The sequence below is a fragment of the Barbatula barbatula genome (assembly GCF_947034865.1).
Source record: "Barbatula barbatula genome assembly, chromosome: 6".
NCBI lineage: Eukaryota > Metazoa > Chordata > Actinopteri > Cypriniformes > Nemacheilidae > Barbatula > Barbatula barbatula.
This window is the reverse complement of record NC_136765.1, coordinates 15,652,331-15,678,081: the sequence shown is the minus strand read 5'-3', so window position 1 is coordinate 15,678,081 and position 25,751 is coordinate 15,652,331. Positions and strand designations below refer to the sequence as shown.

The following is a 25,751-nucleotide window of genomic DNA, read 5'->3' as shown; positions in this document are numbered from 1 at the left end:
TACATCAAACATTTTTCGGTCAGTGGAATGAGTGAATTTCTACATAGCCCGTCTGGTCACCCGTCGGAGAAAAAAAACAAGACCCGTAAATCCATGGTCACAGTTTTGTAATTCCTTCCCTCAGTTTAAAAAAACAATACTCCCAGATTCTAAAACTCTTCCCACAGTTTACAAAACCGTGCTCTCGGATTAATAAACTGTCCCCTCAGTATTTGAAATATACAGTATACCCACAAATTCATAATCTGTGCCCACGCGGTCACAATCAGTTCGCACAGTTTTGCTAAATGTACTCACAGAATTTAAGCATCTGTCATTAGACAAGAACAACCTCCATCTGGTTTACTTTAGATAATATTATACAGTAAGTTGTCTCATGGCGCTGAAAAAGCACACGTTCATTGCAGTGTTTCACTGGCATAAAGTCGGTTTGGCATGAAACGTTCAATATTGGTTAAATAAGAGGCCGTTTCTAGAGTTACATACGCATTAAAATACATGTTTCCAATTTCAATAGCATTTGAAGGGAATTAATTATAGCCACAAGACAAACTGTACAGTGTATGTGTGTGTGTGTGTGTGTGTGTGTGTGTATCTGTGTGTGTGTAACCTATAATGCACACCTTTTATTGAGATGCATTAAAATAAACCGTCAAATCATATGCAAATATTCATATGTGTATAACTACTGTATGGGCTCATACACAAATATAGCATCATTTAAAGCTCAACAACAATATGTGTAGGAAAAATTTCGGTACTGTACAGAATAAAAAAACTGAGTGGGCGATTTACAAAATCGAGAGCACGGATTGGAAACTTGTGGGTACAGTTTAATAATCCGAAATCACACATTTTAGAATCTGTGAGTACTGAGGGAAAGAATTATAAAACTGTAGCCACGGACTTGCGGATCTTGTTTTTTTTCTCCGACATTATAAAAAAAATCAAAAGACCAAACTTAATTTTGTATGTTTATGATTGTATATCATACTCACTGTATTTGGATGCTGCGGGCATCCAGTATGGTCAATATGGGCGTCTCTACATGTGTGGGGGACAGCTGGCCGGTAAACAGGGTGGTCTGTGTACTGTTAGTGCAGCCTGCCTCGGTGCAGACACTCAACAATAACTTATAAGGCGTAAACACACCAACACCTGGAAAACAAAACGCAAACGTTGTCATATTGTTTACAGTAGTAAATACAATTCAGTTTTGATTTTATAAAAATTTAGCACCGAAACCGACTCATCCGGGATCATGAGGGAATTTGTACCCATTTACTTTAAATAAATAATACACTTCCAGCATCCGTTGAAGTTCGGCTACAGGTGTGATGGCATCATAATATTGCCAGTCCTTATTGCCATAAACTGGCCTGTGTTAATAGTTTATCACTTTAGTTTTTTTTTAGGTGTTTAGGTGGGTTGCCACAGTGTTTCATGCATTCTGACTTCTGTTAAACGTGCTGGCTTCTCATGATTGACATGGTCAACTTATCAAAAATAGAGTTGTATGTATGACGTGGTATATCTGTGGTCGGTACACTCCCCCAAAATTCGTAGAGGTTTCAGAATGTTGTTTTCAAACATCAAAATCTGTTTCGTAATAACTTTTTTTAGTCCCTTATTGGACAATTCTCCCGGAAAAGCACGCCGATGCGTCAACCTGCCAAACTGAGAAGAAAGAGCATGCCCATGCAGCTTGAGCAAGAGAGAGAAAGCACTGTGTTTTGTACAGCTGTCTCCATCTTTATAAATGTGATCAAACTAAAGACTCTGTAAAGATACGAAGTATGCAGTACTACTCTAAAGGTACTCAAGATGAATATGAGATTGGCGTGTGTTACGTCCGCTTTAAGTGACATACAAAACCAATTACAAATGACTTACAAAATCAATATCAATTAACTTAAAAAATGAAGGAACGATTTTTTTATTTTTTAGTGTTCATCGATTTGATTCCAACAGGAAAAAACATAATAATAAAGAGAAAGAATATCTCAACATGCTCGCAGGTGCACAAACACGCAAAGCGTCTCCAGCCTCCGCATGTCTGGAATAATATGTTGATCATTTGTACCTGTATACAGAAGTCTGAAACGTGGGCTGAGAGGGCCGAGTTTCAAAGACTCCTCTTGACGGCATGGAGGCGCTCTCTTTGAAGCTTCAGAAAGCAGTTTACCGTAAAGGAGGAATAAGAAAGGTGAGAGATTCCAACAATCACAGCGGGGGGAGCAGGGAAGTCAGGCTAAGATATCCTGAAGAAATGGGAAGTCTGGGTTTGAGTGTGTCACAGGTGAAAGAGAGGTGATGGCAACCGCAGCAATACAGCGCTTCATAGCTTCTTATCACATCAGACCTCTGCCTTTACAATGACCCACAATAAATAAGGGATACCCCGTTGAGCAGACTGAAAATAACATAATTCCACACAATAGGTCTTATGAGAAATGCCCCTCAAGGCCGTAAGTGCATTTTCTGCTCCAACCTGGGTTGTAATATTTATGTGCTCAGGAATATCTGTAAGCATTCAAGAAGCTCAGGCCATTCAGAGAGAAGGAGATTGCTGAAACCCTTGTGTAGATCCTCTGAGGGTTTCATGTCGCAAGACTCAAAGTGAAATTAGCTTGGGTACATCTCTCTGAATGTGACCTTAAACTTCAGTGTGACCTTTGTTTTTGTGGGCTTGCAGGGGACCAGCGGGGATAAGGTAATAGAACCGTGATGAGGAGAACTGATCAACATTAGGTGCTGTAATAAAACGATATCCGGATACATGAACGCCCTGTTGATTATTTTTAGACAAGCTATAATTTATAATCTGGCGGTGGAATGATGCCTTGTGTTCTCACTGATTTGCTCCTATTATAAGAGTGCAATTGATTTTTTCACTTAAAGAGATGCAGAATTCACCCAAAAATTACAATTATTTTAGCATTCACTTACTCTCATATCATTCCAAACCTGTATGACTTTCTTCTGTAAAACACAAAATAAGATATGTTCATGAACGTTGGTAACCAACCAACACTGTACTGACACTGTAATATTGAAACGAAACCCCAGAGACACTGCAAAACATCGTATTTCGTGTTCTACAGAATAAAGAGTCATAAACAGGTTTTGAACAACATGAGGGTGAAAAGAAGAATTTGAATACTGTATAAAATATCCCATAAACCTTCCATTATCCTACTGTATTTGAAAAAGTATTTAATAAAAATACTTTCAAACAAATTAGTGAAATGTGATTTTTTTTATAATAATATTGTTAACAACAATATAAAAAATAATAACAATAATAATATTTTTATAATAATAATAATAATCTTTGTTATCATAATCTTAATTATGGAACACCAAAATATTATTTCAATCAAATTTTTGAATATACGACCAAGAAACATTTATGCTAGCCATTCCCTTCAATACAGCAGTGTAAGTCTGTGTGTGTGTGTGTGTGGGTAGGAGGTAGTTGACATTCTGAATGATTCATCTCAGAAAGAATATACCTGTCCTGAGTGTAAATTGGCCTTTTGGGGGCTCCAAATCATTTAGGCGTGCCTCTCACCCCGGGTCAAACAGCGGCTGGAGCATTGAGCCTCTTAATAAAACATCTCACAGCATTTCACACGCTACAGCCGAGAGCAGCGACTGCCACGACTGGCAGAAAGAGCACACGGGAATTAAACAAAACAAACAAACAAACAAACAATGGCTGGCTGGCCCTGACTCCACTGGCGAGACGAATGTAATACAAGTGACGCTGTGGAGCCGAGCATCTGCTCCACCTATTCACTGCAGGATTTGATTAAATCAAGAGGAACACAGAGGAAACCATTTCCCCTGTTCATTTCACCATGCTGTCTGAATTGTGTGTGTGCGTGTGTTTTATTAAAGTCAGCCAGTAAATTCTCCATGCTCTCATTAATTGTTTAGATTTATAAGAACTGAATTAAAATGAAAATTAGTCAGTACTTGACTAACGTTTTAAGTGCATTGTAATCTGTTCAAAATGCATGGCCCATTTAATATGCTACTTTAGGTTAGAGCAGATACTGCACAGCATGTGTCCTGATCATTACTATGTGAGAGATACCATACTGTAAGCGTTCACTAAGAGCATGTTTTCCATATCAGGGTAGTTTGAGTCTGATTCCTGTATGATAATATAAAGTGCTGCGGTCCGTATCATCAGGAGCATTCTGTTGTGTCATAGAGCGGCACTTTTCACATCATGACAGTTTAAGCTGGTTCAAAGAAACACCCTCTGGGCAGGTGCGGTGGCTCTTTTCGCTTTCAAATGGTAATCAGACTCTTACTTTTTTTGCATGCAATGTGTAAACATGTTTACAGCAGAGAATCATAAGCTAAGAAGTTAATGCACCTTGCCTATCACACGACTTTAAAGTGATAGTTCACCCAAAAATGAAAATTATTTGCTCACCCTAATTTCTTTTCAAACCTGTATGACTTCTGCAGAACACAAAAGAAGATATTTTGAAGAATTCCGGTACCCATTCCCTTCTATTGTATAGAGACAAAACAATTGCAAGTCAACGGGTTCAGTTGTTTTCCTTTTTGGGTGAACTATCCTTTTAACTTAATATTTAGGGTTCAATACAAGTTAACTCAAGTTTGTTTGTAATAACAGCAAAAATCATGGTTACATTAAGGAACTTGCGAGTAAAATATAAAGATCATGAGTATATTTAAAGTTTGAGATAGAACTCTACGGGCCATATTTTCACTGTCTAAGCTCATGGTTTAAAGCGCACGGCGTAGGTGCACTCAGGGCGTGTCCAAATCCACTAGTTTAACGGCGGGAAAACGGTCTGGGCGCATGGTCTAAACGGTTTGTCCCGATTCTCTTAATGAGTAATGTTTGTTCTTTGGGCGTAACGTGCAATAAACCAATCAGAGTGTAATCTTCCATTCTGTTTACGTGCCAGTTGCACTTGCGCCATGGGGGAACGCATCTGGTTGTGCGAGAGGTAAAAACTCGCAAGCAGACCATCTACAGAACAAGCCAAATTTTTATCTTTATGTCCACAATAATAATATTTTACTTTTAAATACCATTTTTATAAATATTCGCCATTATTGTGTGCTTCTGCGCATCCCTCTGTGTAATAAGGAGAATGTACGGGCTCTGTGCACCCGCCTATAGGCACATATTCCTAACGCGCTCTTTATATTAAAATAAATATTGCGTCATTGACTTTAGACTTTTGACCAGGTTTGAGTTGGTCAATGGTGCCGTCTATTTTCAGTTCCTCAAAATAGCAATGCGCCTGATCACACCTCTTTTTTAGACCAACACGCCCATGGGCGCACAAATGAGTGAAAATGCATTTTTTATTTAAACAACGCTGGTGCAGGACAGGAAAATTTCATCTGCGTCGGGCTGAAACAAGAAAAAACACTTGTGCCGCATTGAACCGGGTGTACGATAGGGCCCTACTTGTCTGTGTCTTGCTTTGTTTTTTAAGGTACGAGTAAAAAAAATCAGTTTTCCCTGGTTATCAACATTTCTCGACAAATAGAACTGATGTCAACCTTCTGGTGTACTGAACTCTGATCTAAGGGTCACATATAATGTCACTGCATACATGACTCTGCCTGCACACCTTCCGTTGAAGTAATGGATACCACATAGCTCACGCATTTGATGTCTTACCCGTGATATTGAAGTAAGTGCTGTTGCCCTGGTACACAACAGTATTGTCTTTGTAGAGGATGTATTGTGTGATGATGCCATTTGGTTTGGATGGAGGGTTCCAGTACACATACAAAGAGTTGGGATGGGAGATTGCAGCAGGTGGAACAACATCTTCAGGAGCTATTAAAAAGAATACATTATGGTCAAAAATAATATTATATTTAACATTTTCAACAGTGGCCTCAGACCGTCGGCCTGCACATTCAGAGCATAACAGATTACATACGCTCTATTATAAACTGATTTTAATAGGAATATAATTGAGATAAAAGATACAAAATTTCTCTATGGCATTTTAACATTTATCTAACAGAGGATTGATACAGTAATTTGGTTCTGTAATCAAGTTCACATCGGATTGATTTTTGCATGTGACGATGACTCTTTATGTCATGCTATACTTTAAACAAAGCTATTCAGCCCAACCCAGATTAATGAACAGACCTAAAACGGTATTCTGTACATATATTTCAACTTTGCGACAAAAGGGGGAATTCTGATGAAATATCAGTCCGAAACCACGTTGATTTTATTTCAGAAAGTATTTATTCACTAGTACAAGCAATCTAAAAATGTGTTATAATGTTATATGGACAATTCCAGCGCTATGGATGTCATTTTCGGTCAAATCTTGAAATATAAATTCTCAGAAAATGTATTTATTACCAATGAGGCACCTGTTTTTATTTGACTAAACCTCTGATGATAGAGTCCAGACATCAGAAAAATATCAGTCTATGCAAGGGTTTTCTATTATAAAAAGAGAGAAAAATTCACGTTTTATGGACGTGACAAAGAAAGAAACATCCATTGTAGGATTTTCTGAGAGTTAAAATGCGCGAATCAGAAGCACTAATACTAATAAATGAAGAAGGAATGCCTCTTTATAGAACATCAGATAGTTACTATATTTAAATGTTCATGTGCCAATATATGAGGAATACAGACCGTTGTTATGGATGTTACCTATATCTGTTATGGATGTGACAATTCCCTTATCTGACTATGGAATAATTTGCTTTAAAAACTTTGAGACTTCACATAGACATTTAAACCACCAAATATTGACATATGACCTAAAAACTAAATGTTTTAATCTTAATCTTAATGTTCGCATGGAAATGGCCATTTGTTTTCCTGTCATATTCATGTAATTCTTATTAAAATAATTTGCGAATCACCATGTTTAGCTGTTTTGTCACGTCTTATTACAAGCAAAACTTAAAACACCATCTCATCAAACAAACATTTTCGTCTGTAATTTTGCCGTCTAGACCGACACTAAATCAGACAGTGAAAATAACCACTGCTGACGATTAATCTGTCTTTATTCTCGCTGTTTCATGTAAGAAAAAGGCGCTCGGTCAATAGACATGACATTTTTCCCTCTGACTGAGGAAGACGGTTCTTTATCTCGCCCGTGCGGTCAGAGAGATGTGAAGGCAATGAGAATGAGTCCCGGACGTGTTGAAAGAGGAATGATGATTTCCGCAGCACGCTCACGCCGCAAAGTAAGGCCTTGCTGGATTGGCCGAGAGTGGTGCAAATGGGCCACTTGATTCTCGATTTCATACTTTCAACGTCACAATCAATTCTTTTTAGCCCAAACTGTCTTTGGATTTACTTCTCTGGTTGAGTGAAACGAAGAGGCTTTCATTAATCTTTCCAATGCCTTGCATTAAGACGAGTCTCTCGTGCGAACAATGTAACAGCAATTAAAAAGCCCATTAATCTGCATTACATCTATTAAAGATGCATGTCATTAAAGGGGAGAGAGTTCTTTCCCCGCACTTACCCCCGTTCTCCAAACCTCTCTCACCGAAACGGGAATACAGACGAGGCGGGGAAATAAAAAAATAAATAAAACGGAGCAATTACAGGCTGGCATTGCACTTTGTCATCAAATTAGTTTGGAGTTTTCAAGCAAATGGCCCGGCTCTATTTGAGCTCCTCTCGTCGGTTTTATTATTCATCAAAGAAATGTGGGAGTCGGGACCTTCTAAATGGCTTTACCCTCTTGCGGAGTGCTGAAGCTGGTGGCGAACGGGCTCTCCCCGCAGCCGGCCTGAGTGCACGCCGTCAGTGTAATACTGTAGCTGCTAAAAGAAGCCAAGCCACTTAAAGTGCCTGCGAAAGAAGAGGGCAGAAAAAAAGTGTAAGATCAAGAGGCAAATGTCATTCTTTTCACTTCAATATTTCAAACAGAGGGCCTCCCCAGCCCGGCTTTCTAATGCGAGGGCTTTTCAAACACGGCATAATATAACCATCACTTCTGATAATAGGTCTGGATTTAAAAAGGTCTTTATTATCAAACAGTAATATCAACGATTAATCACCGAGATGGAAAGCGATGCGGCCAGTCGCTATTCAGGATATGGGACACTAATGACGTTGTTTAATGGTTAAAGTGGCCGATGCTATTTAAAGAGCAGCGTCACTCGACTGGCCTGCTGTGATCGATATGATTGTGATTTCAACATTTTACAAAACAACCACTAATGGGCCTGTGCTTGGTGTTGACGTTCAATAAGGAATTTGTTGAAAGTGTTTTTTTAGAAATCTTATGACAGGTTTGTGTCATTAATGAATAAAGGGGATAGTTGACATAAAATTTACACTCAAAATATGTACCTACCCTAATGCCATCCTAGGTGTGTATTACTTTTCTTCAGACTGCACACAGTCTAAGTTATTTAAACATACCTGCTCTATTTTTATTGTATTATTATTATATTATTTCATGTGACTCTGATCATGTTCTGCTAAAGACAGGAAGTCATATACACAAAGTATGGTTTTATGGAGAATAAAATCGCCCAAAGATTATTTAAGAAAAATCGTACACTTTTTCCCCATTTAAGTTCATATGAGATATGCACAACATAGTACATGATAACATATTATTCCTTAAACACTTTTAAAAAACACAATCCAACTAATACATTTTTAAGTGTACGTAAAAGACCTTCCTATTTGATAAGGATTTTAATATTTAATATTTTTTCCGATTCTATATATTGGCTATATTCTTTCCTTTTCAGATTATATATTTTTTGAGAATATTTGTCTTATTTGTTGCTTTTGCCATTCGTTGTACAGCACATTGGTCGACTTTAGATAATAGTCCTATATAAATAAATTGCCTTTGCAATATCATAGCTCATTTTTGCATGTGATCTCTATTCAAACACATCAGCTTGTAAAAAGTTGAAAAAACTTTTTAAGAATTCAGTTTCAAATCTAGATAAAACGTTTCACATCTGTCATCCAAAATAAAGGCAGGATCTTTTTAATAGAGTGTATGAGTGGATGTTTGGCCGGCGTCCAGCATGTCTTCGCAGCAGACAGATCTCTGTCAGTGCTGGAAAGTAAACACTTCAGCAGAGCCATAATTGGCCAGGTAAGTGTAAGTTTTTTTCATCAGACGTCTTTTAATTCAATTAAGAGGCTGACCCAGTCTCCTCTTGTTACCCACTCATTTGCTTTCCGAGTTTTTATCTGCCTGTGTAATTCTGCTTTTGGTGTCACGGCTATCATAAATTAGCGTGGCTCGGGCTTGCGCAGGTTGGAGCGTGCCAAGATCGAGGCAGAAAATGGTCTTCTTGTTTCGATTTGCCCAGAGACAGAGTCTATCCATGGTGATTGGTCATCTGAGAACGCAATCGTTGTTTCCAGATCCCCATTTGTTCATTGAAGCAATTTCAAGTAACCAAGCAGATTTTCAGTCTGTAAACTTGCAATGTCACATTGACACGCAACGCTGTCTTAAAAACTTGACCAATAACCGTCATGAGCATTTGTCCTGAGGATCGTGAGTCACTGCGGCGTCTTTTCCTTCGGAAAAGGTGATCTCTGAAGAGCGTAATTCTGTGATTTTAATATCTTAAAAGAATGAAAACCGTTTGACTTTCTTCCTTCCACAGAACAAGAGAGGAGAATTTTAGGATTGATAGTGCTTTTTTTCTATTAAATAAAAAGAATAGTGACTGGAACTGTCAATCGTGCTTTTTCAAAACTAAAATATGTCATTCCAAATGACAGTTTGCAAAGTTTTAATGTTAAAGGGACAGTTCACCCAAAATGGAAATCACGACTCATTTGATTCAGAACCTGTATGTCTGCCGAACACAAAATACATTTGAAAGAATGTTGGTAACCAAACAACACAGGCCCCCATTGTATGGACATTTATCAAACTATAGTTTTTGTTACACAGAAGAGTCATATTTTGAATAAATGTTGAAAGTTTTTTTATTTTTGGATAAACTATCCCTTTAATAATAAGTAAGAACTAATGTAACATAGTAAGAACGTTTTTAAACAGTATATTATACATATACAGTAATATGTACATCATATCCATTTCATACATATAAATATTACAATATTATAATTATTATTTAAAATATTAAATACTATATTAAAACGCAAATAAATATTTTATAAATAATAAAATCTTGGCACAAAATAAATTGTATTTAATATTTTATGTGTATAGATACATTTGAATTACTACACTGCTGCAAAAAGCATATTTTCAAGCAAATTTTAGTTGATCAAATGTTGTGGAATGAACTTTGTTGGTAAAAACGTGTGGCTAAACAGACTATTGGTCATTTTGTACAGGGTATGGCCAGTAAGCTTTCCCATGAACTTGTTTAAAATAAGTCCGAGCTGAGCTCCAGGCGGCCGGCGGCACGGCCCTTACCTGTCAGGTGCTGAGAATGGGGAAAGGTGGCGCTGATGGGGGACGAGGAGGGACGTTCCAGGCTGTACGCTTTCAGTACGTACTTCTCAATTACACCTCTGACCTTCGCCGGCTCCTCCCAACTCACCTCCACGCTGGAACCATTTACACTCTCAACTCTGGAGGGAGGCAGCACACTTTGTGGAACTGTACAGGAAATAATAAGCGAGAGAGACACGTGACGAGAAAGAGAGAGGGGAGGAGAGGAGAGAGTGTGAGAATCCAATTGGGAAGGAGAGAACGTGTGTGTCAGGCCAAAGAAAAGCAGCACACACATTCTTTACTTTTAATAGACACAGTAAATCATATCTAACCATTAGCATAAATACAATTTATTAGAGTTGTAACTTTTTCAGCACTGATTTAATATGACTGTGCATCCAGCACTCATTCTGGGCTATATTTCACGCCCATCAAGCCGTGGCTTGCTTTCTCTCCAGGATTCACATTTTAGGGGGCACAAATAAAGCAGTCAAACATATGCAGAAATGCAACAAGCATCAATTATGACGCGTCATTCCCTACAGAATCTCTTTAACACTCGTTTATATAGTCAAAACAAGCCAGACAGCAAACGTGTGTGATATATCCACCGTGGAACAATGGCATGACCCATGATACGTGTATACAAATGTCAGTGAAAGTCTTAGTGATTTGTAATCGGAAGGAACAAAGGGAACATTGCGAATTAAAGAGGTGTTTAAACCAAATAAAAATGACCCAATGGAAGAAAAAAAAAGAAAAAGTATATTAAAAAAAATTTTGGTAACCAAACAATGGAGGTGCCCATTGACATTCATTGTTTTAATGTCCATCTAAAAGAAGTCAATGGGTACCGCTGTTGTTTGGTTACCAACATTCTTCAAAATATCTTCTTTTGTGTTCTGCAGAAAAAGTTAGTTATACAGGTGTGAAATGACAAAAGGGTGAGAAAATGATGACACAATTTTCTATTGGGCTAACTATCCCTTTAAGTCTAAAGGAGGACACAATGAAAACACTCTCCCTCTCTTCCACAGCCGATGTCTTCATCTATAATAACCCAGTGTTCATGATGTACGCTCTCACAACGGGCTTCACGATAAGCTATCACTGAGCACCATCACATCTCCTTGACTGCTACATATATTGTGCAGATAAGAATAAAATGGCTTGGCCGGAAAACTATGACACAAACAAATATCAGCACAGAGCCTATAGTGCTCGCTGCTCTAGCTCTTCTTAGGTCCCAGGTGAGAGAGAACGATAGTGTGTGTCAATGCGTGTGCTCAGCAAATATCATTGTAAGGTGAGGACAGCAGCCGGACAATTCTGTATTTATTGAAACATAAAATGAATCTGTAATTACCGTTCACAGCTATAAACGTTTTTGCCAAATTATATATTTGCTGCATTTTCTGCTCAGGCGCAACCATTCAGTGCCAAACTGGACCCTAGTACAGCTTTAAACTTTTAAAGTACATTCAGTGCTTCCAAAATCCTTACTACTGAGATTTGACCTTGATCTTTTCAGAGGTATTGTAAAACACGACACTAGTGAGTCACACAGATCACAACGTTCACTCTGGCTTTATATCAGTTTCTTCAGGTAGGTCTGGTTTGTTCTTTTTAGGTAGTCTGACACATGGTGAAAATGAACCATGCTTTTTAAAGATAAAACTGAAAACAGGTTAACTGTGGAAACTACAAATTAACCATAGTTTTACTACAGTTACCATAGTTTAATGGTTTTAGAAGTAAAACTGTGCCAAGGTTACTACACATTTACTATACATTTTCACAAAAGAGAAAATCATTTATTTCTGCCTTCGCATAATGTTTTCATCAAATGACTTCAATGAACAGAATGTGTTTCCTTGTTATAGGGCTGCCTACTGTACTATACATGACTAGATTTGCTTTGGTGTGAGACTGAACGCTGCAAAAGGATCGACAGAATAAATACATATACAATAATCATTTGTAAGATTTTTGTCTTTTATTATGATTGACATTTGACATGTGACCTAGTAGCCCTAAGGATTGGAATAATCCTACCTGTTTCTCTGCTGCGGCCCCGCTGCCACGGCCCGGCTGTCCATCCCCCTTCTCCTGATGCCATTACTCTGTACAAATACTCTGAAAACAGAGAAATTCATAACAGTCAGAGCATATTCTATATATACATCTCCTACAGACTGTCTTGCGTGAAAATATCTCTCCATCACTCACAGGAATAGCAACTTTGCTATATTTGTCCATGTGCATTAGCTAAGGTGCAGTTCTCAACAGTTTTACAATACTGCTGATAAAGGAGACAGCGGTAGCCGTTTTAGACAACCTTTGCGTGCCCTCCGTGTTGTGTTTGCGTCCATTGCTGTGGTGGAAGCATTTTATTGTTCTTCTGTTCGGTCTTTACAATAACAGACCCCAAGCAGAAAGGACAAATCAGGCCAAAAAAATCGCCTGACACAGAGACGAGGCAAGCACCACAAGGCCAAAATAGCCGCGGGTCATAACTAGCGCGCACTCGTGAAAGGAACGGGGATGCTGCTTTTACCCGTGAAGGGCTGTAGTGTCAGGTCTTCTGCATTCCTGTCTCTGCCCGTGTACACCAGAATGGAGTCGTTTCCCCTGCAGTTAACGCTGGTGTCAGCTGACAGGCATCCATCCAGATTGACTCTGACAGCACCGCTGGACACAGCCGCCAAGCTTACGACAGGCCCGCGTGCGAATCTAACATCCCTGATGCAGCCGCCAAAACCTGCCGAGTAGCAGGGAGGAAGAAACAAAGAACAAAGAGAGAAAGAACAAGAGCTGGATGGTATATCTGAAACAATGAAAATGTAAAATGAGATTGATTATAAAGCAAAGATGTTGATGGGAAAAGTGCTTTAAAAAAAGCTTTCCTGTAACTCAGCAAGGGGCTAAAAACATGAGTTCGATCAAAGGGTTTGCTCATAGTCAGTAACAAAATGTTAAGTATAATGCAATGTAAGTCGCTTTGGATGAAAGCGTCTGCCAAATGCGTCAATGAAAAAATGTAAACCTATTAATGAAAATAAATAAATAAATAAAAATAAGTGTTTTTCTAATATATCGTCTTTCTGAAATTTTCACCTCCAGATGTGTGTCTTACCATGCAGAAGACTGTGTTTGTTCAGGGCTGGGTGCAAAACGTCCGATGGGACTCCACCCAGATAAAGTGGAGAGTTTATTCTCAGAGGATCACCAGTGTTCTTTCTCTCCTGTTCATAAACATCATTGAGACCAGCACTGACCAATGACCCTCTCTTCAGCACATTTAAAGTGTTCCAGGCTCCGTCGCAGTAGGACAAGCCCACCCATACGTTCATCTCTGCTGTCTGCTCACCCCAGCGCAACACCCAAAAAAGAACTCCACCCTGCAGCTCCACCTAGATAACACACATAGAAATAAAACACACACACAGAAATAATATTTAGAAGTACTGTACTTGGTAATGTCCCAAACGTGTATCACTTGTTTGTTTATGTTCAAACTCACCAAAATGAAATCTTTTCCATGAACATCATAGGCAAACAACAGCAGTGCATTCAGTTGATCAGTTTTGAACTCAAATGATATTTCAAAATAATCTCCACCGGCAAATATTTCTGGTTTAATCTTCAGGTAACCTAAGCAAACGAAAACCAAATGTTAAAGGAGTAGTTCACCTCAAAATAAGCACCCATTGACTTTCCGTAGTAGGAATAAAAAGGACTATGGAAAGTCAAGGGGGGCTTATTTTGAAATAAACAACTTAAAAAATTCCTCAGCATTAAGATTGAAAACGTTACTATCACACTATAGCAAGGAAGGTACCGTGGCCAAGGAAGTATGCCCCCTTTTCAGAGAATGCAGGGCAGCCCTCCCAGCCTTCATAGGTCTCGTGGTTTTCTACTGATGTGTCCCAGTCCAGAGGCTCCCATACATCACTGGTGCCACTGGATTTCTGTACCAAAACATCCTTCAAACACCCAGCAAACCCCTGCTGCACCTGCTTAGCTGAACCTGTACAGTATGCACATGGATACAAAAAACAAACACACACAAATATTTGAATAGTGCTTTCACCATAAATATTGGACATACAGAAAATGTATGTTTCTATTGTAGCATCCAGAAGAAACAGCACAACTACAAACTCTGGATGACCCCTTACCAGTGTCCTGTCTAAAAATGGTAAAATTCTCTGGAATGCCTCCTATGTAGACGCCCGTGTTCTGACCAATGATGGTACTTCCACTTGTAGCCGATCCAGACCCTAGAGAGGAAAAAAGTGACCCGATGTCTCTGAACACGTGTCATAACTAAATCAATACAATAATGTTCATTTGAGACTGTACATGGCTGCTCTTATACATCACAGTGGGGTTAAACTCCTAAAAAAAACTTCCAAAGAATAACTGAGATAAAGCTACACTTCCTCTTGAGGAAAACTCCCATGAGACTCTTTCCAGACACCTCCAGCCTTAATTGAAATGTAAGTTCAGGGAAGGAGAAGCTTCTTTGGCCTAATTATTCTAATCACACAGTGAATGGCAACGATTAACCTTGATAATTCCTTTACTTAAAATCTGTTAAAGTGAAGGCTCTACATCCACAGCCTAACAGAATAGAAAAGAAGAAGGCGCGCATGGCCAGACTATGAATTATATGTGTGTGTGCGAATTATATATTACCGATGTATTGACTGTCGACAATGATCGTTCCCACGGCCTGTTTTCTGGTAGCGATCAGATGGTGCCACTGGTTGTCATTATAGCGTCTTCCTCCGTCATTATGAGGGCTGAGGGCCACCGCGGAAGCCTAGCATCAAAGCCTGAGGGTTAATCGCTCGGTCATAGTGAACACAACGCACACACTGCACAAATGAAGCTGATCAGCAAGTTTAGGGGATGGTACAGAATCCATTTGGATTATGTTAATGATGGATGTGTGTGATTTTCTTTAAGCTTTACCATTTTGACAACTGTATAAGGAAATAACATGAGGTCATTCTAAAGAAGTGAATTCACAGTTTGTATAGCACTGTTTGTACAGTAATAGCAAGCAAAAACAAGCAAATATCACTGTGGCCCCCTGGACATCTTGAGGACCCCCAGGGGGCCATGGCCCCTAGTTTAAGAACCACTGCACAAACCAACTACAGTACACAATAGTAATATCATAATGAGCACTCAGTTGTACATATAACCAGACTTTGACTTTGACTCATACTTTCTAATATCTGTGTTTATGGAGGAGAAGTTAAAAATAAGTTGATAAACTATCGCTAGGATCTCTCTTGGCACAAAACTCGAGCACTGAGGAATTCTGCCCAGAGATAGGACATCCCCCAAAAGCAGTAAATTTCCCAGGCTGGCACCATCAACATAAGATGGGGTTATTGTCCCGCTAAAATATGACATCATTCAGGTTCATACACTTAACAGCCTGACTGAGTGCTCTGCAGTGAAAGCGCCGAGACACAAAGTATCGCATCTCCTCTTTGTGATGAAGATTTAATGATCAAATCAATATGTGTGTGGATGCTGAGGGAAGTCGGCCCTGTGATATGCTTACTGCAGAGGGCAGGAGAGAGAGAAGGAGAGAGAAAAAAACAGCTTTAGGAGAAGACAGAACAGACACAACACTGCATTCTTATCCCTCAGCCCTTTGAAAGTATTCAATGGGGCTTCTTTACAATAAGAAATCAATTCTGTCACAACACCTTAAAGCCTCTCGGAATGAAATCATCTGCCAGCGGTTCAACAAGTCATTTTAATGGCCAGTCCAACCAACGGTTATTTTTAATTTTATTTGATGTAAAAGTGTTTTTAAAAGAGTGTGTGTATATTGGTTGAAAAAAATATTTGTTTAGTAAGGAACAAAACTGTCAAGAACCTCACAATGTACATGTATTCTGTCATGATTCTGCCGCATCTTGACACGTTTCTCTTGGTTTAGTGGCAGGATCATTGCAGAACCTCATGTTTTATGTGGAGAGAGGCATTTTGGCCCTTATGGCTTGCCATTTCCTCTCTCCGGTTCCCGCCCTCTCGTGTCCTCGTTTGTACCGCATGCCCTGAGCTGTCCCTCTTGATTTGTCCCCTTATTTAATGCCCCTGCGTCGTCTGTCCTGTGCTGGTTCATTTTGATTCGTGTGGGTAAGTTCCTGTGTCCTGTTAAGTGAGTCCAGTTTAGTTATTTTGTATTTAATTCTAGTGTTGTCTTAGTATTAGTCCGGTCTAGTGTAGTGTAGTTAGTCAGTGTCTCTTTTTTCCTGTCATGTGCATACCCTTGTTCTTGTTTCACCGCCTCGTGGGTTATTGTTTTGTCTTTTGTATTAAAGTCTTGTGTTAATTCATCCAAAAATGAAAAATGTTGGGACACCCGCTTGTCATTTCAAACCTGTATGACTTTCTCTCTTCTGCAGAACACAAATTAAGATATTATGAAGAATGTTGGTAACTAAAAATATTGTTGAATAGCTTGTGGTTACCGTTCATTTATAAAAACGAAGGCTTTATACCATAAATCTCTGCATTTGTGGACTGCAGAGAAAGGCATACCCTTGCAGGTTTCGAAACACATGCGGTTAATCAAATAATGAGGGCTTTTTATTATTGGTTAAACCATTCCTAAACATCTAAGCTAGGCAGTCCTAATGACTAAACCCCAAATGTTCAGTCACAGCATTCATCAATTAAAAAAAACAGTGGAGCAAAGCTAGAGGATATTTACACCACAAATCACCTACTCGCATATATTAATTGCTAATTACCCTAATGAATAATCAATTAGCTCTTGTTTCAAGGCATTTTCTCAAGTACACTTGAGGAAAGAGCGATCGCACTTACAATTTAAAACAACACAAACATAGAAAAAAATTTGCTACATAATTCTGAAAATACGGAAGACCATTTAATGGCCAATTATTAAATTAATGGCCAATGGAAAACAGCAGGCACACTGAAACGATTTTACGTACTAATACTCCAATCAGTCAATTAAAGATTTGTTCCACAACAGTTGTGTGTAAGCTTCAGCTATAGGTTTTAGTGACAGAGCGCATGTCATTAACACAGCGTGCAACTCACTCTTGGTTAATAGCCCTTGAGTTTGTTTAAGATGAAATGGGTGCTGTCCATGGTACTAATACAACTAATCATGCCCATGGGCCTCGGTCGAAACACTGGAAAGCACTCATCACTCGCTTATCTCAAATACGGAGACATTGGAATACATCTGCATCGTTTGTGACAGCCTTTACAGGAACTAAATATGCTTTCATGAGACAGTGTTTCATAAAATGCTCATTAATTTCATCATTAGAAAGAGTGTGTGGGGAAGCATACCGGTTTCCTGTGTCACGCTCAATTAGCATCCCATGGTGCTAATCCCATTAGAATTGTTGAATTCGTTAATGGGGGAACTAATGGGCACGCTATCAGGGGACATTAATTGGGCATGACACCACTTTTAGTTATAATTATCAAACTACCCAGACAAAATGTGTATACAAATGCAAAACTGGCCATATTCGGCAACTGCGGTTATTGGTGGGGAGAGATTCTCGGTGGTCTCCTGGACGCTAATGTGAAATCATCTTTCATCATTGCTTTCATCATCAGGGCAATAGACGCAACCCTGCATGCAAGTGCCGCAGTGTGGCGTAATTAGCATGCTATTGCTATTGCCACCTGATATCTGCGGGTAACAAGTTAATTGGTCTCCAACTCTCTTTCGTTCACTTCTTTAAATAATAACAATAATAATTTGTTACATTTATATAGCCCTTTCTGGGTACTCAAAGCGCTTTACGTGGAAGGGGGAATCTCCTCAACCACCACCAATGTGCTGCATCCAGCTAGATGATGAGACGGCAGCCAAATTGTGCCAGAAAGCCCACCACACACCAGCTTATTGGTGGAGAGGAGACAGAGTACAAGGCCAAGTAGTACATATATAAATGTACAAATATCCTTCATTACAAACAAAGTTGGTGATTGCAAAGTTTGGATATTTAACATTTGGTGGATTCAAGCTTTGAAGGATGTTTGTGTCACACTGTTTTTGACGTACCTGAGGGTCGAAGAGGAAGTACGGACGGCCTTTGTGAATTTGCAGAGCGACATATTCCTCCTGCTCTCCGGGTGAAACAGCATACAGGATCAGTCCCTCCTCCGCCTGCGTCCGGAAACTCAGCTGCAGGCCTGGAGAGAGTGTCAACACGTTCTGTACGGTAAGTCTGATCGACTGCCAGTCCATTCAACTAATCAAACAGCCAACTTGAACACTGCTCAACACATGAGAACAGGCTTTAAAAGAGTCATTTGGTTTATTTTTAAATACATTTATAAGGACCAGAAAAAAAATATATATAGTTTGCTTTGCAACCACACACTTTGTGTTGCCTGTGAGGACTGTCTGATAAGATTCACAGTGCCCTGGCGGCTCTACCCTCCAAGGACTCAAATCTAACAGAAACCTGCTTAAAAATATCCACGGCAACTGTTCTGAGTGAACCTTTCCACAAACTGAGCTAAAATCAGATGTAAAAAACACCTTTGAAGTGATATCCCTCTTTAATACTGACTCATTAATATGTTGAAGGCTGTGACTACAAACCCACTTAAATAGAGACACCTCAGATTAAAAAGATTCCACTTAATCTATCATTAAATCTCCAGTGAATTGAAGTGGTTGTAAATCTGGTTGACCTCATGTAGAGCAGCAAGATGTTTTTTCAGGCTTCAGATTTATACAATTGATACAGGGATTATACCTTCTAAATACAAACCCTACAGGACTGAATCCCTGTGTACATGAGTGTACAGCATGTTGTTCCAATTGAATGTTTTTATTTAGCAGTTTTGATTTATTTTATATAGAAAGCAAACTGTGTGGAAAGATGAATTGGTAGAGGATTTTCAAAGCAAAAAAAGAAATCATGTTATGAACAAAGGATTTCAAATGGACCACAAAACCTTATGGTCTTATGGATATTTATTTTTTATTAAGATTTATACATCATCTAAAAGCGGAATAAATTAACTTTCAATTGATGTATGGTTTGTTAGGATAGAATGCTTGGTCAAGAAACAACAATTTGAAAATCTGGAATTGGAATTGGTGCAAAAAACGAAATATTGAGGAAATCGCCTTATTAGTTGTTAATCAGAGGCGCTATAGCAGGTTGTTGCTTAGAAGAAACAGGTTTGGTTTTTATGCTCTATTGGCTTACCACTGTAATGTGGAGATTGTGGAGAGTAGATGAACCTGAAAGCGGAAATTCTAAGCTTTACTTAGATACCAATCTTTGAGTAAGCAGGCAGGAGCAGACGATTTTTGTAGGCGTGTTTCCGGCCATTTTTGCAGCATGTACTCACAGAAATGAAGTTTTGATATATTTATGGTGGGAAATTTCCAAATATCTTAATGAAACATGATCTTTAGTTAATATCCTAATGATTTTTGGCATGAAAGAAAAGTCTATCATTTTGTCCCATACAATGTATCGCTAGCTATTGCTACAAATATACCAATGCTACTCATGAGGGCCACAAGTGTGCTTACAATTCTTTATTGATATAGAAATACTCTGTAATATAACCACATTTTCGTCAGTGAATAGCATTAATAAAGAATTTACCCTAGATTTTCACACAAATGTCCTGTACATAGTTAGATCTGATTAAATTCCAAGTCTTTCCATTTTCAACTGATTACATATGAAATAAACCTAATGTACAATCTGGTGTCTTACAGCGCCACTTAAACAAGGTGTTGTGATAAACAGAAACCGAGCTCCTCTCTCGTGTTGACCACTATAAACCTCCACCTAGCCTCCGACGGTGGGGGAGAACCTGGATCAGAAGTTGTAGGTTCAGCAGAGCAGAGCTCTCTGGGGTGATCAGCTATTTTTTGACAAGCGCTTCACATCCATCAGAACGGCCGGTCCATTACAGGAGAGGGAACGTGGAGGCTAAAGGGACATCTGTGGGATTTGAGATCCCCTTGGAGCGGCGTGGGGCCGTACGCACTGACAGCCCTGTCCAGAAAAGCTGCGGTCAGAGGTCTCTCAGGCGCAGGGCTGGTCTGAGTGGGCTGATGAGGAATGAGATTCACCTCTGTGGGTCTCAAAACTAGTGCTAAGACATGGGAAAGATGTGAAGCACTTTTACACGGGGACTGTATCAGCACTTTACAACAATGCTGCTTTGGGTAATGCACATGCCAAATATGGACAGAGGCTAGCAGAAACAAATATATAAATATAAAAGCATTTGAAGGTCCAGTATATACAATTTAGCGCCATCTAGCTGTGAGGTTGCGGATTGCAAGCAAAGGTTCACTACAACCCTTCCTTTTCGAAGCACTACGGTGGTTGACACAGGACTTAGATGTTGTCACGTTTTTACATGCCACGTGTATTTAACAAACAAAAAAACACAGCATTTACATATTGACAAAAACGTTGTCCAGTTGGAGAGTGCACACCTCACGTGGAGCATACACGAGCATCAGATAAAGAGAAAACCATTCAGCCCCGTTGTACTAAACTTGAATATAAACAATATATATTTCAGGATGGTCTTTCTACTCTGTGCAGTGTGCCGCATGGATAAATAGCGCGTCCAATTGACCATACTGCAGCTGAATTGTCAATGAGTGCAATATAGCATTTCCCAAAATCTGTCATTGTTTAGACTTAAGAACATGATCATACTTATGTAAATATCCACAGTTTATAAGCCAGCTCACACGCGCTGCACAAGACAATACAGTAATATTGCCAAAATCCCCTATGTTATGTGTCTGATGATTTTGTCAGAGAATGTGTTAATTCGTGAAAGTGACTGCCGTTTAACATGTGGCACTAATGATTCTCGTTTATTTACTATTATACACTTGTTTTAACCTCTGACAAAATGTCAATGAGAATGGCTTTATTGGGCACTCAGTCATATTAAAATATATCGGTTCAAAGACTAAAAGCAAAAGTGCCAATTTGCCAACACTAGTCGGACTCGGAGCGCAAATGCGACGTAATGACGATTTCTGTATGCAAATTAGTACGTTAAAAATCGATTCTGAATCGAATCGTGAGAGACCAATCGATTCCCACCCCTAACAGTTATTTACATTATATTGCAGTTCTGTCAATAGATCCTCCAAAAATGACTTATTTGACCTTAAATGGAGCCTGTATTTATTTAAAAGATTTACACCATTTTAACTTTTTTATATATGGTGTGACACCTGAAACAGTTCGGAGGATAGGTGACAAGGAAATATTTAGTAGTTTGTGGATAATAAGAATGAATGGCAGTTTACTCAAAAATATTTTTCTTTGCCAAAAAACATCATATCAGCCATAAGTAAAACAAACAGGGCTATTTGGATTTAATCTGCTCACTACATAACCTGAATAACTTCAGTCATGTTGGTATTATTGCGGCATTAATCAAGTTGTTGCGTATTAATGAGTTTTCAGGAAATGCTAATTACTGTCATAGATTCTGCAGCACCCCATTAAATATACAAATTACAGAATTAAAGAGCCAGAGCTTTTCATGATTAATCTTTAAATGGAGAAAAACTAATGATGTCTGTACAAAGTTTCCCTCTACTTTCCACTGACTGCGGCCGTTTAACAATCAATCAAATTAATTAAGGAAAATCATTTGTATCATTTAACATTCTCTGCTACAATAGCATGTAGTCTTTGAAAATTGCTTTATTCTCATGTATAACTGCCTCCCATTTCGAAGCAAATTGTACATTTATTCACTGCCATTCCATGCAAATATGATAAAATGATAAGAACAGGAAATTCATTTTAAACATAATATAAGGACAAGAAATACGTACATGAATTACAAATACAACAAAACAAAACTGAAAAAACGGATTTGTCAGTAAGCGCTTTAAAACATAAAAACGGAGTAAAAGAACAACAGTGCAACTTGATATCAATGAGGATCAAACTCGAATCAATTCACCTCAACCGCACTACATTTGAATCTAGTTTTTCTTAGATTTTTTACGATTTGTATCCTTTAACAAAGTTATTTTGAGCACAAGATTAGATGACTATTGATTTTGCTTAATTTATTGCTTTGGCTAAATTTCAATAATACACAAAGTATTTGTCCCTGAGCATGCTATTTGTTCATTGCTTTTTGTGTCATTATGCCTCATTTCAACCATCGAGCAGGACGATTTCTCCGCAGCTCGATAAAACAATCATCTTATTTTTTAAAAGTCGGTTTCTCACAAAGATCACCACAACATGATTACGTCTGACTTCATCAGTTTAGAATCTCATGTTTGTAATAAAACCAAGAGGAAACAAAGGTGTGCAAATCAAGTCTGCTAAAAGGGGTGTTGTCCTGGTTTATTCTTCGGGTCCCTTCATTACTTGCTGGCCATTTATAATCCCAGCAGGCCCAAGGACGAGCTCACCACTTTGACTGCAGCCATTGATCAATTAGGGAGTGAGCTGAACTCAACTCAGGGCTTGATTTATAAAGATTTATCCGTTTGTCATTATTTAAGGAAAAAAAACTGGAAATTGCAGTGCTAAATGTTAATAGAGTTAGAGGAGGAAATGGCCATTCATTTCCTGAAATTGCAAGGTCACGAAGGGTCACCCATTTATATGCACGATCCTTAAGGAGGCAATTTAACGTCCCCGACTTCTAAGGGAGGATCTACTAATTGCCTCGTTTTAATATAAATAAAGTCAGATTTCCCTGATATCTCAGAGCATGTGTCCAACAAAAAAGGGCCGGCGACATGACATGGTTTCATGTCCATTTGTGGGCTATGGAGAGGGAGGCTGGGGAATAATAAGGTGGAAATTAGTTCAGCTGCAATTCTCTCATAGGGAACCTGCTGGAGTCTAGAGGGCCCGGTTGAAATGGACGGTTCTCAACAGCTTTCATTTAAAGGGATAGTTCACCCCAAAATGTAAATGTTATCATTTCAAGCCTGTACGACATTTTTCTGCAGAACACAAATAAAAAGTTATTTTGAGAAATATTGGTAATCGAACAACGGTGTCACCCATTCACTTCTATTGTATGGACACAAAACCAATGCAAGTCGATGGCTACCGCTTGTTCGGTTACCAACATTCTTCAAAATACCTTCTTTTGTGTTCTGCTTCTGGAAGTCATAAAGGTTTAAAATGACAAGAAGGTAGGCCTACTGTAAGTAAATGATGATAGGATTAAAATTTGTGAGTGAAATATACCTTTAAGAAACACAGATTTTGCATCAAATAAAATGATGACTCAACGTGGCACTTAATCTGTCTAGTCTGCAAAATGACAGACAAGAGTCATGTGTAAAATTAAACATTATGCCTAAATAACTTCCAAATATCCTCTTCACTCAGTGAAGAGGTCATCTGATGTTTTCCTCCGCTGTCACATCACACTGACCAATCTGATAAGTTAAAGCGACGCCTTCTGAGTATTTAACGCAATTAAATTGCAAGTAATCTAAACAAATGGCAGGCTGAAGGATTTTTGCATTAGTAGATGAACCGGAACCTGTATTCATTTGAAACTCAATTCCCCAATTATGTTTGTAAACAAAAGTATAATTGCCCTTTGTTTAATCATGGAAGTCATTAATACGTCTGGATGCGAAGGAGTGAGGAACTGAGTGAGAGATGAATAAAGAGTGTTTGGGGCGGAGTTAAGGGTGGGATTGGCCCGTTTGAGCATTTGTAAAGCTGAGGAAATACAGTTTTGACTTCAACAAAAACTAGTTTTGAATATTTTAGACAAATCTGAGATATTTTGTTTCATGTTTTAAGTGACATTCCTGACGTATTGAATTCATGACATTGCCATGGTCAGTGCCATAGTATGGCCATTAGTATGCCATAGTGCAATAGTATGGCCATTCAGCATTTGTAAAGCTGAGGAAATACTTTTTTGACTTCAACAAAAACTAGTTTTGAATATTTTAGACAAATCTTAGATATTTTGTTCCATGTTTTAAGTGACATTCCTGAGGTATTGAATTCATGACATTGCCATGGTCAGTGCCATAGTATACCAGCTGAACTACAGGAACTTTCCAGTATCTGACCTCTTAAAGTGATAGTTCATCCAAAAATTTAAATTCTGTCATAATTTACTCAGCCTCTTGTCATTTCAAAACTACATGACTTTCTTTCTTCTTCAGAACACAAAAAATAGATATGTTGAAGAATACTGGTCACCGAACGTTGGGCGTACCCATTCACTTCTTTTGTATAGACACAAAACCAATGCAAGTCAATGGGGCAATTGTGTTCTGCAGAAGAAAGTAATACCAGTTGAAAATGACAAGAGGGTGAGTAAATGATGACAGATTTTTCATTTTAAGGGTGAACTGTCCCTTTAACTAACTAAAGGGAAATCCCAAAAAATGTTGTTGCTCTTAACAACTAACAAGACTTTAATCCCTAACCTGTACAGTTTGAACAACATACAGCACTGACGTGACCCATACCTGTGAAGTCAGTGTTGACCGGGAGTGTTGAACTTGGAAATCTGAAGAATCCGCTCCCTGTAAAGCGTCTCCCCCTTATAACCCGACCCTGGGCATCAGAAAAAGACACATCCGTCCGCTCCATGTGATAAACAGGCGGAGGCCCATTCAGCTCGGCCGGGGCATCCCAGGAAATCTTCATAGCAGTCATATTCAATGGCTTTAACGCTGGGGCCTTCAGACCTGCGGGAGCTGTTGTAACAGGTAAGAGAAAAGGATGAAGAGATATGTGGAATGAAAAAAAGAGATGTGCGTTTATAGGCCTGGCTCGGTTTCATACATGCAGCTGTAATGATCTAATGGGGCTCTCACGTAGGTACAGAGGAGGTAAATTACCTCGGCCTGACACATCCTCTGTGCATTTAGCCCACTCTGGCTGTCGGGCCGTCCACACCGACAGCGCTAATAAAAACCCTCCGTAGGGATCGAGCGTGTTGTCTTCCAAGGCCCATCATGGCGCGCGAGTCATAAATTACACTCAATCAATAGCACTTGAGTCTATATAATTGAAACTCTGATATCATTTCAAATCCCCCCGCTGATTTAATAGGATTTGTGTGAAGTCTCGCTGGACGTTTATCGTTTTTGCCTTAAAACATACGGCGGTAAAAGTGAAGTGTGAGTCAAGTGTGACTGACGTGGCATTATGTACACTTAAGCATTAGAAAGGAAGCAATCATTAGATGGTCAAAACGTGTTAATTCGCAACTGTAAGAACAGGAGAGAAAATGATGTATGCA

General features: G+C 38.9%; 1 protein-coding gene across 1 annotated transcript in view; it reads right to left on the bottom strand.

Moving 5' to 3' along the window:
- Positions 1–25,751, bottom strand: part of ush2a (Usher syndrome 2A (autosomal recessive, mild)) — a gene marked incomplete at its 5' end in the record, with an annotated part of 183,421 nt that overhangs the window by 110,493 nt on the left and 47,177 nt on the right. Inside the window, 13 exons of the mRNA XM_079458478.1 lie at positions 999–1,158; positions 5,684–5,845; positions 7,739–7,852; positions 10,434–10,619; positions 12,510–12,590; positions 13,012–13,215; positions 13,591–13,867; positions 13,978–14,108; positions 14,296–14,484; positions 14,636–14,737; positions 15,156–15,282; positions 18,541–18,671; positions 24,973–25,203. Of these exons, the coding sequence (XP_079314604.1) occupies positions 999–1,158; positions 5,684–5,845; positions 7,739–7,852; positions 10,434–10,619; positions 12,510–12,590; positions 13,012–13,215; positions 13,591–13,867; positions 13,978–14,108; positions 14,296–14,484; positions 14,636–14,737; positions 15,156–15,282; positions 18,541–18,671; positions 24,973–25,203 (2,095 nt within the window). The remainder of the gene's footprint in view (positions 1–998; positions 1,159–5,683; positions 5,846–7,738; positions 7,853–10,433; positions 10,620–12,509; positions 12,591–13,011; positions 13,216–13,590; positions 13,868–13,977; positions 14,109–14,295; positions 14,485–14,635; positions 14,738–15,155; positions 15,283–18,540; positions 18,672–24,972; positions 25,204–25,751) is intronic.